The following is a 17,275-nucleotide window of genomic DNA, read 5'->3' on the forward strand; positions in this document are numbered from 1 at the left end:
TTTACTGTGATTATCGTTTTTTATTAAGTCTGTTTGATGACTCCAATATGTTAAAAAATCAGTTTCGAAACGTTTTCTAAGTAAAATTTTGAATTTATTTTTACTGAGTTTTTTTACAAAGTGTTAAATTTAAACCAAGTTTTTCACTAAAAAAACTATATATTGCACCGAAAATAGTACATATCTAGTATGTATGTAACTATATAAACAGCTGGACACAGTGCTATTCCTATATATAAATTTTCTTAAAATGCGGGGCTACAGGCGGACACAAGTGGACACAACGTTATTTCTATATAAAACTTATAAAATCTGCTGGCTACAGCTGGACACAGTGCTATTCCTATATAAATCTTCTATATATGCGGGGCTACAGGCGGACACAAGTGGACACAACGTTATTTCTATATAAAACTTATAAAATCTGCTGGCTGCAGGTGGACACAGCTGGACACAGTGCTATTCCTGGTATATAAAACTTCGTGATATGGGGGCTACAGGCGGACACAAGTGGACACAACGCAATTTCTATATAAAACTTATAAAATCTGCTAGCTACAGCTGGACACAGTACTATTTCAATATAAAACTTCTAGAAATGAGGGGACACAGGCGGACACAACGCAATTTCTATATAGAACTTTATGAAATAAGGGGATACAAGCGGACACAGCTGGACACAGTACTATTCCTATATAAAACTTTTTGTTATGGGGGCTACAGGCGGACACATGTGGACACAACGGTATTTCTATATAAAACTTATAAAATCTGCTGGCTACAGGTGGACACAGGGCTTTTCCTATATAAAACTTCTTATTATGGGGGACACAGGCGGACACAAATGGACACAACGCAATTTCTATATAAAACTGATGCTGCCTTCAACAATGAAAAAAGCCCCTACAGCCTATCAACTGTAAAAGGCCCTGGAATGACAAGGTAAAAGAATTAAAACTAGAAAACTAATGGCCTAGCTAATTTATGCATTAATATTGTGCAATAATCGGGGAATTTGTTTCCAGTTTTTGAAGAAAAAAATATTTTGTTTGTGACCCTGAGATAAAACAATTGTTTGTTTCACCCTAAGCTGCCACTATATGTAATGCTCAAGGTGAAAGAAAAAAATTATTTCGACTTGTCACGAAAAAAATAGATTGTTTTTCGCCAGAGACGAAAAAAAAGTTTGTCCGAAAAAAATAAATTTGGCAGGTGGGTCCAAATACGAGCCGTCGGATCAAGCCATTTCTAAAAGGGGGTTCCCAACCAAGGTGAAAGAGGGTCCAACCCTCGGACCTTCCCCTCCCTAATCCGTCATTCGGAGGTGAACATGATACTTGAATCGATGGTTGTTTAATCAACAACAACAAAATATGAAAAAAAAATATCTGTATCACATGCCCAAGCCCCTGTGTTTGAAAAATAAGATATTTGCAACACGGGAGACATATGCCTATCTTTAAATTGATTTTTTAGGGGAAAAGAGTGATATGCATATTTATCGCTATTATCTGTATTTTTCCTTTGATGTTTTTTTGTGATAATTTTCATATCACTCGTGTAGAGTGAGAATGAAAATTATCGCTAGTTTCTAAGGTCCTTAGCAACAGCGTATTAATGTAATTCATGCGCTAGAGTGTTGGCCAATCAGAAAAGATGAGCCGGACCTATACAAAAAAATGTAATCTGATGACTGCGCGCTGAAATGTCAACAACAAAAGATGATTTCCCTTTTTAATATTTTACCGTGAATTTCGCCGTTAAATAATTTATTGGAAGTTAATAAAAGTAATCAAATCATGTTTTTAACAAATAGAAAATGTCCATTTTTACATGTCTACTTCAATTTGACAAATCATCGTAGGTCTGTCTGCATGTACATTTCTTTATGCATGTATATATTTCTTCGTCTGCTTTGAAAATACATTATATATTCAACCGTTCGCTTCATTTTGATACGTAGAAACATCAAATTACAGCTTATCAACAGTGAAAATGGTCTTTGCCATATTTGAACACGCCAGATAGTCAGATGAGATATCTTTTTTTCAAATGAATGATCTATCTGAGCGACTACATATTTATATCAAATACGCCTCCGCCAAAAAAAATAGTACCACAAAAGAAAATGCATTATTATCGTATAAGATACTTTTTTTTACTGAAATTTAAATTAAGTGATATTCGAAAATACAAATAATAGCGATAAATAGATTATTTATGTTTTTTTAAACTCGATGCATTTTCTCATTCTAATCTCATCTCAGGGCTCCGCCCTTCGATGAGATGAGAATGAGAAAATGCATCTCGTTTAAAAAAACATAAATAATCTATAAATAATTCGTCTTAAAATTAGCCCAACAATGTTAGATCTGTAATTTATTTTGTTCTTCCCTCGTCATGCCACAGGTGCTTGAGGACAGGATCCTGAATGAGCCCCATATAGTCCGGGCCCTCCCCCTTTTTTTTTTTTTTTTTTTTTTAATCATTTATCTCCGATTTTTCGATATATATCACTTATTTGTACCATATATATACTAATATACCATATTTATACTCTAAATATGCATGTTTACTATCAACTATAGAGCGCTCTATAGTCGAGATTCACGTTGATAGTAAACATGCATATTTAGAGTATAAATATGGTATATTAGTATATATATGGTACAAATAAGTGATATATATATAAAAAAATCTGAGATAAATGATTAAAAAAAAAACAAAAAAAAAAGGGGGGAGGGACTTTATGGGGCTTATACAGGATCCTGTCCTCAAGCACCTGTGCGTCATGCTACTGCTGAGATATAGTGGCAACAAATCGCCGGCAAGTGCGCACGCCCGACCCGCTAGTCCACTCGATAGTCCTATAATATAAGATTTTGTAGTTTCATATCATTTTCATTCAACGTTTTAAATCAGATATTTTTATTTACTATCAATGTTTGGGTTTCACTGAACATTGATAGTAAAAAAAAATATCCGATAAAAAACTATGACTCGACCACCTATAGAGGCTCGAAATATGAAATACTTGATTTAATGTCATTTATAAAATTAAGGTATTATTTTTCTTTCCTTTTTTAAATATATCAAGAATTTGTTTAGTACATTAACCACTATCCCAGGTAAAATAACCTCGAATACTTGGTTTATTTCATTTCCAATTAAACCATGGACCATACGGTATACCAATTGTCATATACTTTAATGTCAATAAATAACGTATGTTAAAAAGAAATTTACGAAGTCTGATTTGTTTGGTTATTGGCTATTCCGTTCCATTTCAAGTCAATTGAATATCTGTTGTGTGTATCTCCATGAGGTGTTTAAATGCTTCTGATCTATGACAATTTGGGAATTGAATAAGATCAGTTTGAAAGTATTCAACGGGAGTAGTCTGAACAGGACAGTTTTTTTTTATTATTTGATATAGTAAGTTTTTATATATTAAGTGATAACAGAAACGAGAGTGAAACTTGTGTGACATTCAGTCCATCAGAATACACGGTGCGGGATGTTAACAGACTTCTGATTTTACCCCTGCGTTTCCTGACTATACATGTTCAGTAACGGAAATTTCGTGTTTTTCCTATAAAAGTAATGGTAGGTGTATCACAGTTTTATTATTCTAGCATACTTGTCCATAAATGTAATATCTGATGGAATTTAAAAGTCTTGTTTTTTAATTAATTGGTATAAAAATGTATTCAGCAATTGTTATTTGCGCGCATATTTTGACAGATAAACTCAAATAAGGATAAATTAAACTAGTTGCTGAAGCAGCTCAATTCTATATATGTCTTAAATCATCTCCACAAATCAAACATCATGAATAAACGAACAAGCATACATTTCCTATTGGTTGAAACCTAGTTATTATGTTAATGTTTTAGGACTTTTAGCACATACTGTCTCTTTATAAACAAATATTAAAAAAAGAAACTTCCCCTCAAAATAATGTGATTTAGACTCACCTCTAAATAATGTGATTTACACTTTTTTGCAATATATCATCAGTTTTCTACATTGTAAGCCAAATTCTGCAGTACGTATAAATTCCTTATTTATCTTAATTCGGACTTAATTCACACATAAACTCGTAACTTCAATCTCTTTCTACTTGTACATGATTTCTGGTGAGACGTCTCTTTCCAGCTTTTATTGAGTATAGGTTTTCAACCTTTTCAGTGTAAATGTACATAAATATTGTTCTGTATTATCTTATTTGATACAAAACTGTTCACCCAAAACAATGGAAGAACCGGTCGTGATGATTTATTTATAACCAGTCATATGTCACTGTTTTCGTCAATAATCTAAATGGTATAAGGAATTACAACACAAATATAGAATGTTAAGGCCATGATTATGACTGTTTTTGTTACACTTGTATGGTTATGACTGTTATTGTTACACTTGTATGGTTATGACTGTTATTGTTACACTTGTATGGTTATGACTGTTATTGTTACACTTGTATGGTTATGAATGTTATTGTTACACTTGTATGGTTATGACTGTTATTGTTACACTTGTATGGTTATGACTGTTATTGTTACACTTGTATGGTTATGACTGTTATTGTTACACTTGTATGGTTATGACTGTTATTGTTACACTTGTATGGTTATGACTGTTATTGTTACACTTGTATGGTTATGACTGTTATTGTTACACTTGTATGGTTATGACTGTTATTGTTACACTTGTATGGTTATGACTGTTTTTGTTACACTTGTATGGTTATGACTGTTTTTTTACACTTGTATGGTTATGAATGTTTTTGTTAGACTTATATGATTATTCTGTGCTCATTTGGAATCCCTTTGTGTTTGTGAATTGAATATAAGATTTCCGCTGCAGATGATATTCATTTTTTGCTTTGTTCCGTCAATCCATTTACGGAGTTAAAGTAACTAATTTATTCTCGACCTGAATATGCCTGACATATTTTGCACTTGACTCAATCAATTAAACAACTTTGCTTTCAGATCTCGGTACAGAGGTATACCTTTGCTCTTTGCTAACCTAATGTTCGAAACCAGTTAAAAAGCACATCACAAGACATCTTCTTCTTCTTCAGTCTTTCAGTACAGAGTCGGACACTTCTTGAGTGTATATAAATGACTCTTGCTCGTGAAATCATGAGGCCTTCCCTCCTCAATCAATAAAAACTATTTACAGGAAAATTATTTACAAATAAAACTATGTACATCTGGGATCTAAGGAGTTCTAGGTGTGTATAGCTCCTGTCGAGGCCTCTGGCAGGATGGTAAGGCTGGCCTTGAACTCTTCTGGTGTAGCTGATATTGTGGCTTTTTCCGGTAGAGTGTTCCATTCCCTGGTTGATCTTGGGAAGAAGGAGTTCCTGTATTGGTCTTTCAGAGTGCGCTGTCGGTGTATGCGGTGGCCTTCTCTGGTCCTTGGATCTACGGATTTGTAATACAAATGTAGTTTGAGGGGTCAATATCCACCATTCCATTGCGGATCTTTTATGCCATGGTGAGTACATGGTACACGCACAGAACTTAAAATGAAAAAAATGATGAGTAAAAGTGCAATATTTATATAATAACTCGCGTGCTCATGACGGGCATAACGAAATCAGAGATGTATATTTTCATTAGATTGAATAAAGTGATACAAATGTGTAACTTATTTCTTACAAAGTTTTCAGTAGATTGATCAAATTAAAGAAGCCAAAGCAACCCCTCCCCACCCCCCCCCCCCCCCCCCCTCCCCCCATTTTGAAATTATTTTTATAAGTAATGACATTTTTTTGTGTGTAAAGTTTCTACCCTATATATATCTAAAATTTCACAACTCGCATATTTAAAAATATAAATATTTTCACAACAATTTCTAATGTAAACAAATTACGCTTGTGAAATTAAACGAATATTGAAAAGGTGTTTTATTTGGCTTAACTCCGTATACTATTATGATAATTCTTTAACCAAACAAAAAACAATGAAGTGTTTAACTTTGAATGAAGTCTAAAGGGCATTGAATGTCTCTTTCAATTTATTATTAAGGTCTGTTACAAAGGGAAAGACCTCGATGTTTTCGTGTGATTATTTTTATTTAAAGTTTTTATCTTCTTTCGAAACTTCTTTAAGATAATACATGTAGTACGTTAAATACCCAAATGATTTTGGTATCAAGTTTTGGCCAGAATCGACCATGAAAACAGATTATCTTTTTTTACGGAGTCATCCCTGATTTCAGTAAACTTAGGGGAAAGCACATTGACTCAGAATGGTACTTTATTAAACAAACTCGACGAATTTGAATAAGAGATAAATTTTCGCAAAATCTGAGCAAAAACCGTTCGTCAAAACTGAAATACGTTTTTTCACCCCTTTATTCCAAAAAAAGACATTCAAATTCATAAGACTATAATGGTTTTAGAAATACTTAACAATTTTATAATGATAAATTCAAGACAACGACAGATATCATACTTTATAATGGAATAGTTTTTATACGCCCGACTAAGTCGGCGCATTGTATTGTAAACACTATAGTCCGTCGGTTGTTCTGTCCGTCCGTCAACACTCTGTAGTCTAATATGAAATGAATAATTACATACAAAAAGGAATCAGTATATCCCCTTGTTAACAGTTTATATAACATTACCAAACAGTAGCATCATAATATAAGTGCAAGTTTGGTACATAGGGTGCCGAAACATTTTAATGACAATGTAATGTGATGATGATAATGTGAAATTTCAATAAGATATACAATAGATACTTGAGACACTGTTATCACAAACCAACGAACAAATATTTTAATACTTTATTCTAATTCTAGTGTATGTTTATTTATAAACCGTTTTGCCTAGGTGTATAGGTTAAAAGAGCGCAATTATTCGTAATGCGTGTTCCATATATAGGGTACCAGTAGTGTTCGGATTTTTTTTTTGCTCAAAGACTACACAAACTAAAGAAAAACAGATAGCATTTCCTGTTACAAAAAATGCTAGTGTTGCATAACAACCAAAACGATATATATGGCCATGCACCATAAAAATCATCTATGTTATTTCGCTTAATGAAACGGGCATACTTTAATGGCTCCGACGTGCGGAAATGGAAGATATTTTCTATACTTTGTAAAATATGAATAAAATTTTTCTGCATTTTTTTAACTTTATTTGATGAGCTTTCGATTAAAAGTTATCCCAATCCTGTATCGTCCAATCATAAGCCGTACAGGATTCTATTCTGTAAACAAATAACTGTGCTCTTGTAACCTATGTTTGTTTACTCTGTATGTTATTGTTATACTGTCTAACTGGGAGAGGAGAGACTGGTGAAGGGTTAGCGCATTGGATTACTAAAAGGTTCATGGTTCGAATCCCGTTTCGGGAAAAATATTTCCGGGGCTGAATTTTCGGCTCTATCTTGACACCATTTGCGAGTATGGTTCTGAGAAACGACAAATGGCTAACCCGTGATAAGAGAGAGTAATATCTCTTGCACTTAAAAGACACCCTTGAAGATTTCGAAAAAAAGAGCAGGCTAATGCCGCTGCAAGGCACAACTCGCACCCGCAAAGTGGATAGAGATTAATATAAGTTGTAATAACTTGTTTCACAATCCACTATCAATAGATATGTTTAAACTATAACGTGAACAAAGTGACCTTTGTAATGAGTTATAACAACATAGCAGGTGTGTTCGTATAGCAAATTTTCACAACAGCCTTTTCAAGTTGATCTTTAAAATGCATAACTTCCCCCCAAAAAAAATCCCTTTTTTGTGTGTATTATCTTGAGTAATTGGTTTTCAACCTGTATAAATTTTTAGTTTGCCCTTACGCGAAATATTTTATTCGATTTTTTAAAAACATTTTTGAGTGAAATTTCGTGAATTCCTCTTGACAATTTATTAGACATTATAGTTTTTTTTAAGTTGACCAAATGCATAAAAGTAGATACAATTGCCTTTTACGAAACAACTGGCGTATACGGATCGAAAATGATTCTATGCGAATAAAATTAACAGCTTTAAAGTGCTAATTTGACAGCGCGTCATCACTACAATAGCTCCCATTTTAGTGATTAGAAAAAAATCGGTGGCGTAAGGAGAGAAAAATTTGACGAAGTATAATCCCGACTGTGTTAGCTTTTCTCCGCTAGTGTCATATAAATGCGCCGTCATCTTCACGGCATTTTGTTTCGCATGTGAAACTACAAGAGTCTTGGTCCTGCATGATTTTTTTTTACCCGGCCGGTTGTTTAGATTAACCAAAATAGAAAAAAAATGGTCCAAGTTGCTATGAGTAGAACAGTCGACTTGTTTAATTTTTATTTTTTGTAAAGATATTTTTCAAAGTCGACAGATATTGGGTTTCCTACAGAATTATGACTATGACTAAAAAATTACGTGAACCATTATATATAATTCCTAATCATACGATACGCGTATGGTCCAAATACTCAGGTCCGAAACATTAATATACTGTTTCATGTAGGTGTATATTTCCCTGTTATGGTCGTAAATTCTTATAAATTAATTTAGATATTGATCTCAACCAAACATATCCTGTTTTATCAATTTTAATGAAAGTGCAGGCATTATATAAAGATTACACGTGTTTGTAATTGTAGTAATACAAATATTTTAAGTCCAAACGTTAGATGACTTCAAGTGTGGACAGACTCTGAATTTTGACTGTAAAACGATAGAAATACGGTAAGCTTTTATGTTATAATATGTATGTATCTCGGCGATTAACATGGATGATATATAAAATGAAAATAAAATTATAGTGGCGTAGGATTGAACACGAACCTGCAGATAAGATAATCTCACTTAATTTGTTTACTAAACAAAATATATGTAGCGAGTGTTAATCGAGATATTCAATAAGAAGTTGGAAATATCCTTTAACTCTACTTTCCGTTATATAGATGACGTTCATTCACTAAACAATTCAAAATTTGGTGACTATGTGGAACGCATCTATCCCATCGAATTGGAGATAAAGGATACTACAGATACAGTTAAGTCGGCTTCATATCTTGACTTACATCTAGAAATTGACAATGAGGGTCGGTTGAAAACAAAACTGTACGACAAAAGAGATGATTTCAGCTTTCCAATTGTGAACTTTTCATTTCAAAGTAGCAACATTCCAGCAGCACCTGCATAAGGGGTATATATCTCCCAATTGATACGATATTCCCGTGCTTGCATTTCCTATCATGATTTTCTTGAGGGTTACTGCTCACAAGGAAGCTATTAAACCAAGAGTTCCAAATGGTGAAGTTGGAATCATCCATTCGTAAATTTTACGGACGCCATCACGAGTTGGTTAACCGTTATGGAATAACCGTTTCACAAATGATATCGGATATTTTCCTTACGTCGCAACTACAATCCCCTTCCCTTTCATGAATGTGACCTACCGAATTGGACTATTTACCGGATTTGTAATCACATAAGCAACACGACGGGTGTCACATGTGGAGCAGGATCTGCTTACCCTTCCGGAGCACCTGAGATCACCTCTAGTTTTTTGTGGGGTTGGTGTTGTTTGTTCTTTCGTTTTCTATGTTGTGTCATGTGTACTATTGTTTTTCTGTTTGTCTTTTTCATTTTTAGCCATGGCGTTGTCAGTTTGTTTAAGATTTATGAGTTTGACTGTCCCTTTGGTATCTTTCGTCCCTCTTTTAGACAAATAGATCAAGAAATAAATTTTGACTGCCACACAAAATACAACCATATGGAGAGTTAGGAAGGGTCGGAAATTTAGCCTTACGTCAACTCATTTTGTCATGTAAAAAAGGGGTCTTTGGTCAAACAAAAAAGTATACAGACCTGTGTGTTTACTGTACCTTATCTACCTTAATTTTTATTCCCTTACCTATCCTAAGTTTTTTATTTTACAGTTTTTGCACTGTTGTTCAGAGACACAAGTTTGCTACCATATACTCAATGTATAATAAATTGTTTTTCAAATAGATTTGCTTTTGAAATAAGATACAAACGAACCTGTTACGAGCATTCTGCAGAATCACTGCCTTTGAGTTTCATGGGAACTATTTCCCCTCAACTAAGACAAACCATTACAGCAGGTAGGGACGTTAATCTTACATCCCTGTTATAAATACCTTTTTACACTGACCTGTGCAGTGATAACATTGAACTGTTTCTGTATCCCAATAAACCGGATCCCAGATTGAACAGAATATTGACAATAGGGGAATATGGCTACAAGATATGGTAGCAGGGGATTTTATGAATACCACAGTTAATTTTTTGTACAAGCTGCTGCACATTTAATTTATAACAATATCATTGTTGATTGGTCTGTTTGAAACAATGCATTATTTTGTAGCATTTATAGCTAATCTTAGGCCTAACACTTGTGAACATTGTCATAGCACACTTCATCTATCAGGATTGTGTCGCTCATTAGTTCATAAGGAAGGTTTTATTGGTACGCTCAACTATCCAAGCATAAAGGACAATAGGTCTTACACATAGTATAACGGTAGAGAAATATGAAACAATTATAATTGGGAAAGAGGTTGCATATACGTAAAGTGTAACAATCTTCACATATGTCTATTATATGTAAGAAGGACCACTCACAAAATGGATGCCTTGGGTCAAAAAACGAGGAAGGGCCCCAAAAAATTGGGACGCAACTATTCAGGAAGAGGTAAATAGGACACACAATCATGATCTATCATTATACACACGTATCAACGTTCACAGATTACAATATGAATTGATCAAACACCCTAGAACTGATCTAAAATTTACTGATTCTTTGATTCATGGTTTAAAACATGGTTTCCATACAGATTTAAGAAGTTTGCCTGACTTTTCTTCAGAATGCAAAAACTTGCTATCAGCAATTTCTCAGCCACAGAGTTTTACCCGTGCCGGAGTATTTTTATTTGATAAATGCAATCAAATTATGTTGCAATAAAATTTTGTTGGATGAATCTTTTTTTATGGTAAATCAGAGCCGGAATGATTTGTTCCAAAAATTCACAGGCCCCCAAAAATTCAAATGGTGTGTGCTTTAGCGGAACCCGAGTCGCTCAGAAAAAAATAAACCTTTTGTCATATCTGCCGTATTCCCAACGGGATCGTTTTCTCGTGTGCGCGCTAAGCAGCGGACTAGAATGAACCTCTCACTGTTTTTTTATTGGATAATATATAACCAGGCCACTTTTGAATGATGTTACAAAACATATACACAACGCCTTACTTATTAACATATTTAAACGAACTCATCCTGCGGATTCGTCGTTTAGATATGTTAACTCGTAAATAGCGTGGTATACATAATACTCATGTGTTTATTTTAATATTATGTGTAGATTTAGTATGTTTTGATATCTTAATAATAAAATATCATTCTTAAATTGTGTTGTGTATAAATTTAATTATGATATTGATTTCTTCAGAATGCAAAAAACTTGCTTTTTAATGGCTTACAGTCGCATCATTGAATTTGCTATCATTTCTTATACATTTATAATGCCTCTCAGGTACCGTCGGTGGTTTTATATTTTTTTCCTTGTACATGTATTAATTTCAATATCAGGTGAAAAAATTAGACGACAAGAATGCCTTTTTAACTTTTTAGGATTCGAGCGTCACTGATGAGTCTTTTGTAGACGAAGCGCGTCTGGCGTATATACTAAATTTAGTCCTGGTATCTATGATGAGTTTATTTAGGATTAAAACACCGAAACTAAGTTGTAAGCATTGATAATTATAACATAAACGGTACTAATTTTCCTGCACCAGATGCGCATTTCGACAATGAATGTCTCTTCAGTGATGTTCGTGGCCGAAATATTTAAAATCCTAAGCTTATATAAAAGATGAAGAGCTATAATCCAAAAGGTCCAAAAAGTAAAGATAAATCCGTGAAAGGAATCAGAGCTTTGCATGAGGGAGATACATTCCTTATTAATTTATGATAATTTCTAACATGAAATTTTAATAACACAAAAAATCCGTATTTTCAAGCCAGTACCGAAGTACAGGCTACTGGGCTAAGATACCCTCGGGGACTAACCGTCCACCAACATATATATATTGACAGATGGACGAAAAACTTACACAAATAATTAAAAAAAAAAAGGACCATTCATACAAGTATAAGGCTTTCATCATTGTAAACCTAATGCTACCTTTTGAATATTTTCCTTTAAACACATTTACTTATCTCCTTATGTGTTAGGTTACTTACATGTTAAAGTTTTTCACGAATACGTAAACACGTTTAATATATATTGTATGGTTATTTCAGAAGGGGACTCAATTAGACTATATTGATGTTGAATCCCCCGAGTATTACTTTTAAAGATGTAAATAAACATTTTGGGATAATATTATGTATATTTCTTTTTTTTTTTAGATTTGAGAATGATTCGTCACTGTTGAACATTTGAGAGATAAAAGAAAGAAATAGTTATTATAATCATGCTGAATACTTATGTAATTTTGTGTGCTGCGCTGTTATACAAAATGATAAATTATTGTGACTGTCAGCTCTGGAATGGGGCTAATTACTGGAATGATAGATACTCAGCGTACGGAATAAATTATGAAGGTAAGTTAATTCTACATTATTGAAAGCATATACACATGTATATATATTTGAAAAATCTCGGCTACGGAATAACAGCAGATTTAAAATTGTTGTTTCTGATGTTTAGAGTATATATATATATATATATTCGTCTAACAACCCAACAATGTTAGATCAGCAAAGGAGTTGGTCCGGTAAGGACCGATTTTGGACTCAATTTTTAGGTTCATCTGACGAAAGATTTTGACCACCTTTTACACTTAAAAAGTGTCTATTTAATTGATTCAATTAGTTTATAAGAAAGATTTAAACTGAGTACGTCATTAAGGTTTATGTACCCTTCTGTAGCCATTTTGTACGAATTTTTCAAACATCAATTGTATCAATACTACAGATATAATGAATAAAAGAGACAGGCCATTTTGAACATATACTAGGGGGAAACTTGATGCAAAGTATTATTATTTACTGTTGCATTGCATTTAATAGAAAAAGAGTACTTTGTGGCAAATAAATCAAGATTTTTATAGAAAATCCACAGCCTTTAAGGTTCATCATAACAAATGGACAAATATGGCCGTAGTTTCAACGCAAAATTTACTCTATGTACAGATATATACCTGTGCTGTTTGGAAAGTTTTAAGGCCTAGCATCCAGTAGATATATAAAAGTTAAATGCAATTTGTGTTTAAGAAAGCTGAAATCTTTTCTGGTTTTTGATGGGTATTTTATTTCCTTTCTGAAGAAGGTGTAAAAATAAACAAACACCTGGCCTTGAAGGCATAAAACTTTGCTCAGTGGTCGGAGCACAATAATCATACTCGAAACATGAAATCCAGCAATTTGATTGGTTGATTTTCAAGTCTGAGTACAAAAATCATGCTCGAAAGTTTTATGACCGTGAGGCCTGAATTACTTTAATATCACTCCGCACTCAGACAAACTCTTTATGTCACCTGTAGTTGTGAAGATACCTACTGTCCAAGTTAATTAAGGACAATCAAAACAATACAAACCAGTTTTTTTACCTGAGGGAGCATCTCAAAGTTGTTCCACAACTTAGTCAATTTTCACACCTAATGCATAAAGGAAAAAAAATGCCCATCAATATCCAAAAAAGATTTTATCTTTTATCTGATATGCAAAATACATGTAACTTTTATATATCTAGTGGATGCTAGGCCTTGAAACTTTCCAAACTGCACAGGTAAGTCTGCACACAGAGTAATTTTTGAGTTAGAAATTCGGCTTTATTTGTCCATTTGTCATGTTGAACCTTAATATAGAGATTTTTGTTATAAATTTGAAACATAGATTACTCACTTGCTTTTCTATGATGTCCTAGTGTTTATTTTTTTGCAAAAAGTTTTATATGACCTGAAAATTCCAAAATACCTCGTGCTGAGTCACTAAGGTCGAGCGCACCCTAAAAGGTGTACTTGATTTGGTCCATATTTGTATTTGTTCTAATCAATACCTACATTAATAAACTCAGTCTTTGGAAGAAGCGTATCGATAAAAACTTTTCTTATATCAATGAGCGATATTGTCTAATATCAAACTGTAAATATGCAGACATTCCATGCGGAAAATGTTGTTTTCGGCAACGAAAAATTAAGAAAATACTAACTTTAAAACTTATTGTTCAAATATAAATAACAATTGAGTCTAAATATACATTCAGAAGTTAGTTAGAAGCTAAAGTTTATGTCCGTGTAAAATTTGAAGTGCTGTGTTTTTCTTATATACATAAATAAACAATGCGATGCTTTTAAAATATCAATGCGATACTTTTAAAATATCATAGCGGTGTTTTTGTTATATCAATATTAGTACCGATTAGTATAAATATTAGACTGTTGTACCCATATTTTGACAACTTTACCTAGTATGCCTGTTCTGTTCACGCATAGTTGTAAATATGACAGAATTTGATTGGACTGTCATACACATGAGAGGTTAAGCGCTATAAAACCAGGTTCAATCCACCATTTTCAAAACTTGAAAATGCCAGTAATGAATCAGAAATATGACAGTTTTTATTTATTCGTTTGGTGTGTTTTATCATTTGATTTTACCATTTAATAAGGGACTTTCTGTTTTGAATTTTCCTCGGATCGGAGTTCAGTATTTTTTGTGATTTTACTTCTTAGTAGTATTGTATGTAAATTAGCAGTTTTAAGAGCATTGCTTAAATTCAAATTGTTTTTGGTAACGTCTTACAAATTTCTCAATAAGTATTGGAAGCAAAACTAATCAAAAAGAGATTAATAAACAATGCCGTAATCAAATAGCTAACTATCAAAATGATTGTTCACATAGATAACATTTAGAAAATTTCAAATTGAACGCACCGAAATAATAATATCCGATATGCTCGCAACGCACGTATGGAAGACTTTCATTGGATAACAATGAAACTAACTTGTGACAAAGATGAATCATACTGTCCTCGTTCAGATTGATTCGACAAAATCTGACCTGTACTTTTGAATCTCCTTTTTTTTCTTCACAAATTAGACCGTTGGTTTTCCTGTTTGATTGGTTTAACACTAGTAATGTTTTGTTCCTATATAGCGTGGTGTTTGCTGTGGGCCAAGTCTCCGTATTTAAGGACCTACTTTGATCTATAATGGTTTACCCTAAACAAATAATTACTTTGATGGAAAGTTGTCTCACTCGAACTGATGCACCATCTTCTTATATCTATAAATCTTCAAAATTTCCCTTTATAAATAACTGCTTTCCAGTCCTCCAACTGAACGATCTAAACAGTGGCGGATTCAGTACGCCCTCTACGCCCCCCCCCCCCCCCCCCCCTTTTGCTCGGACTTTTTTTGTTGTTGTAAAAATGATTAATCAGACTAGACTGGCTTCGTGAACTTTGCCATTTTCCGAGTATTTAATCTTTATACGATAATTGTTAACTTAAAAAGATATTTTTCGCTGGAATTTACTGATTGTCAAAGACATGTGATTTGCTATGGTGGAGTTGACCAGTGCGTTTAAAAAACGGCACTCGGTCATTTTGAAATTCAAATTACCGTAATACACATTACTTACTAGGCTGATAATGTCATGATAATCAGGATAAATTCAAAGCGACACAGGATTGAGCAAGAAAGTATTGACTTCTATGTCACTATTCCAACAAACAGAAAGTAAAAGTAATAACTCTACAGTATAGACTATTACACTCTCATGAAAAAAAAGTTCCACAATATTATTTACTTGCGAAAACATGTTTAACCCCAATTGCCCCAGCCTATTTTATAAATAACAAAGCTGAATAATGATCCACAGTCAGTATATTAAGCTCCAGAAAGATTTAAAGTCTCAGGTACGAACCATTTGATTTGAGGAGGCAGTCTGAGATATTTGAGAAAAAAAAAAACGAATCTGATTTTTGACTTAAACAAAAATTCTGGCCGTATCTGATCTTGTCCACGTTTTTGCTATTAAAAACGAATTTCCAACAAAATTATTTAACATGAAATGAACATAATGAATAAAAACGGGCGTATTTTTCTGTGACCGGGGTTTGCATGTCTGACTGGAATTTCTGTTTCGCCGGACTTATACATATTGAATACTTTTTTCCAGACAAGACTGTAACCTGGCTGCTGGTGTGACCTTTATTTCTCTATTTGACGACCGTCATTCGCAACTTCGTTGTCATTTCAGACACTTTCGTAGTCTTTGATGGAATTGGAACCCCTCACGTCGGGCCATTAAGTTATGTTGGGTGAAACATATCAATAAAATATTTTGATAATAACTGCTTGTTTGTCTTTTTAAACTCGTGTAAGTCGTATTGTAAATTTCATCAAATTTCCATGTCTATTTTTTACTGACAAGTATACATCAAATGTATCAGTACATAGCTTTGGGTCAATATTATCAGTTTATGATAGACAATTAATAGGGAGAATACAGCATAAAAAATTTCCAACCCTTACACTTTACAGCAACTATAAAATATACATGCCCCAAGCCAGGAACCTTTTAAATAGTGCATATTACACTTATTTTATGTTTTTTAGCCCCAATAAGGTCTCAAAAATTTTTCGCCTCGCTCCACTCGGCGATATTTGAAATCTTCACCCCCCTTTCAAAAATCCTGGATCCGCACCTGCTAAATGTATGAATACAGAAAAGATATATAATACACATTTATCATACGTCAAAAGATTTTTACATCTTATTTATTTGTGTTCTAAACATTTGTTTTAGTACTCATTGAAGAAATGAATTAATAACAAGCGATACGGATTTTTTTTTGCATTAAGAAAAGTACACGTATTTTTACGATCGGTTACTAGACCAAAACGGAAGTCAAATACCTGTGGCAACAATACATCGGAATACCCTCACGGTCATCGCGATTTAAAAGAGCGTCCACGCGGCGAGCTGATTATGTTCATAGAGATATCGATTTACCAACGGGTAACATCTTTGATATCCAAAAAAGAACTGTTTTCCTTCTCAATATCTTTTTCCATGTTTCGATATTACCAAGGTGGATAGGCTATAGCAGTGTGACCAGTATATTATAATCTAATAGTATGTAGACGTATTTGCAACCGCATTTAAATTCCGCCATTGGATCATATTTTCAAATAGAATTATAAAAAATAAGATGTGGTATGATCGCCAATAAGACAACTGTACACAAGTGACCAAAATAACACAGACATTAACA

The 17,275-nt window shown here is 33.4% G+C and overlaps 1 protein-coding gene across 1 annotated transcript in view; it reads left to right on the top strand.

Moving 5' to 3' along the window:
• Window positions 1-3,249: 3,249 nt before the first annotated feature.
• LOC134694890 (uncharacterized) overlaps window positions 3,250-17,275 on the top strand; it is a 323,806-nt gene continuing 309,780 nt past the window's right edge. The window contains exons 1-2 of the mRNA XM_063555996.1: window positions 3,250-3,435; window positions 12,400-12,594. Of these exons, the coding sequence (XP_063412066.1) occupies window positions 12,465-12,594 (130 nt within the window). The 5' untranslated portion in view covers window positions 3,250-3,435; window positions 12,400-12,464. The remainder of the gene's footprint in view (window positions 3,436-12,399; window positions 12,595-17,275) is intronic.

Source organism: Mytilus trossulus, chromosome 13, assembly GCF_036588685.1.
Source record: "Mytilus trossulus isolate FHL-02 chromosome 13, PNRI_Mtr1.1.1.hap1, whole genome shotgun sequence".
NCBI classification, from domain to species: domain Eukaryota; kingdom Metazoa; phylum Mollusca; class Bivalvia; order Mytilida; family Mytilidae; genus Mytilus; species Mytilus trossulus.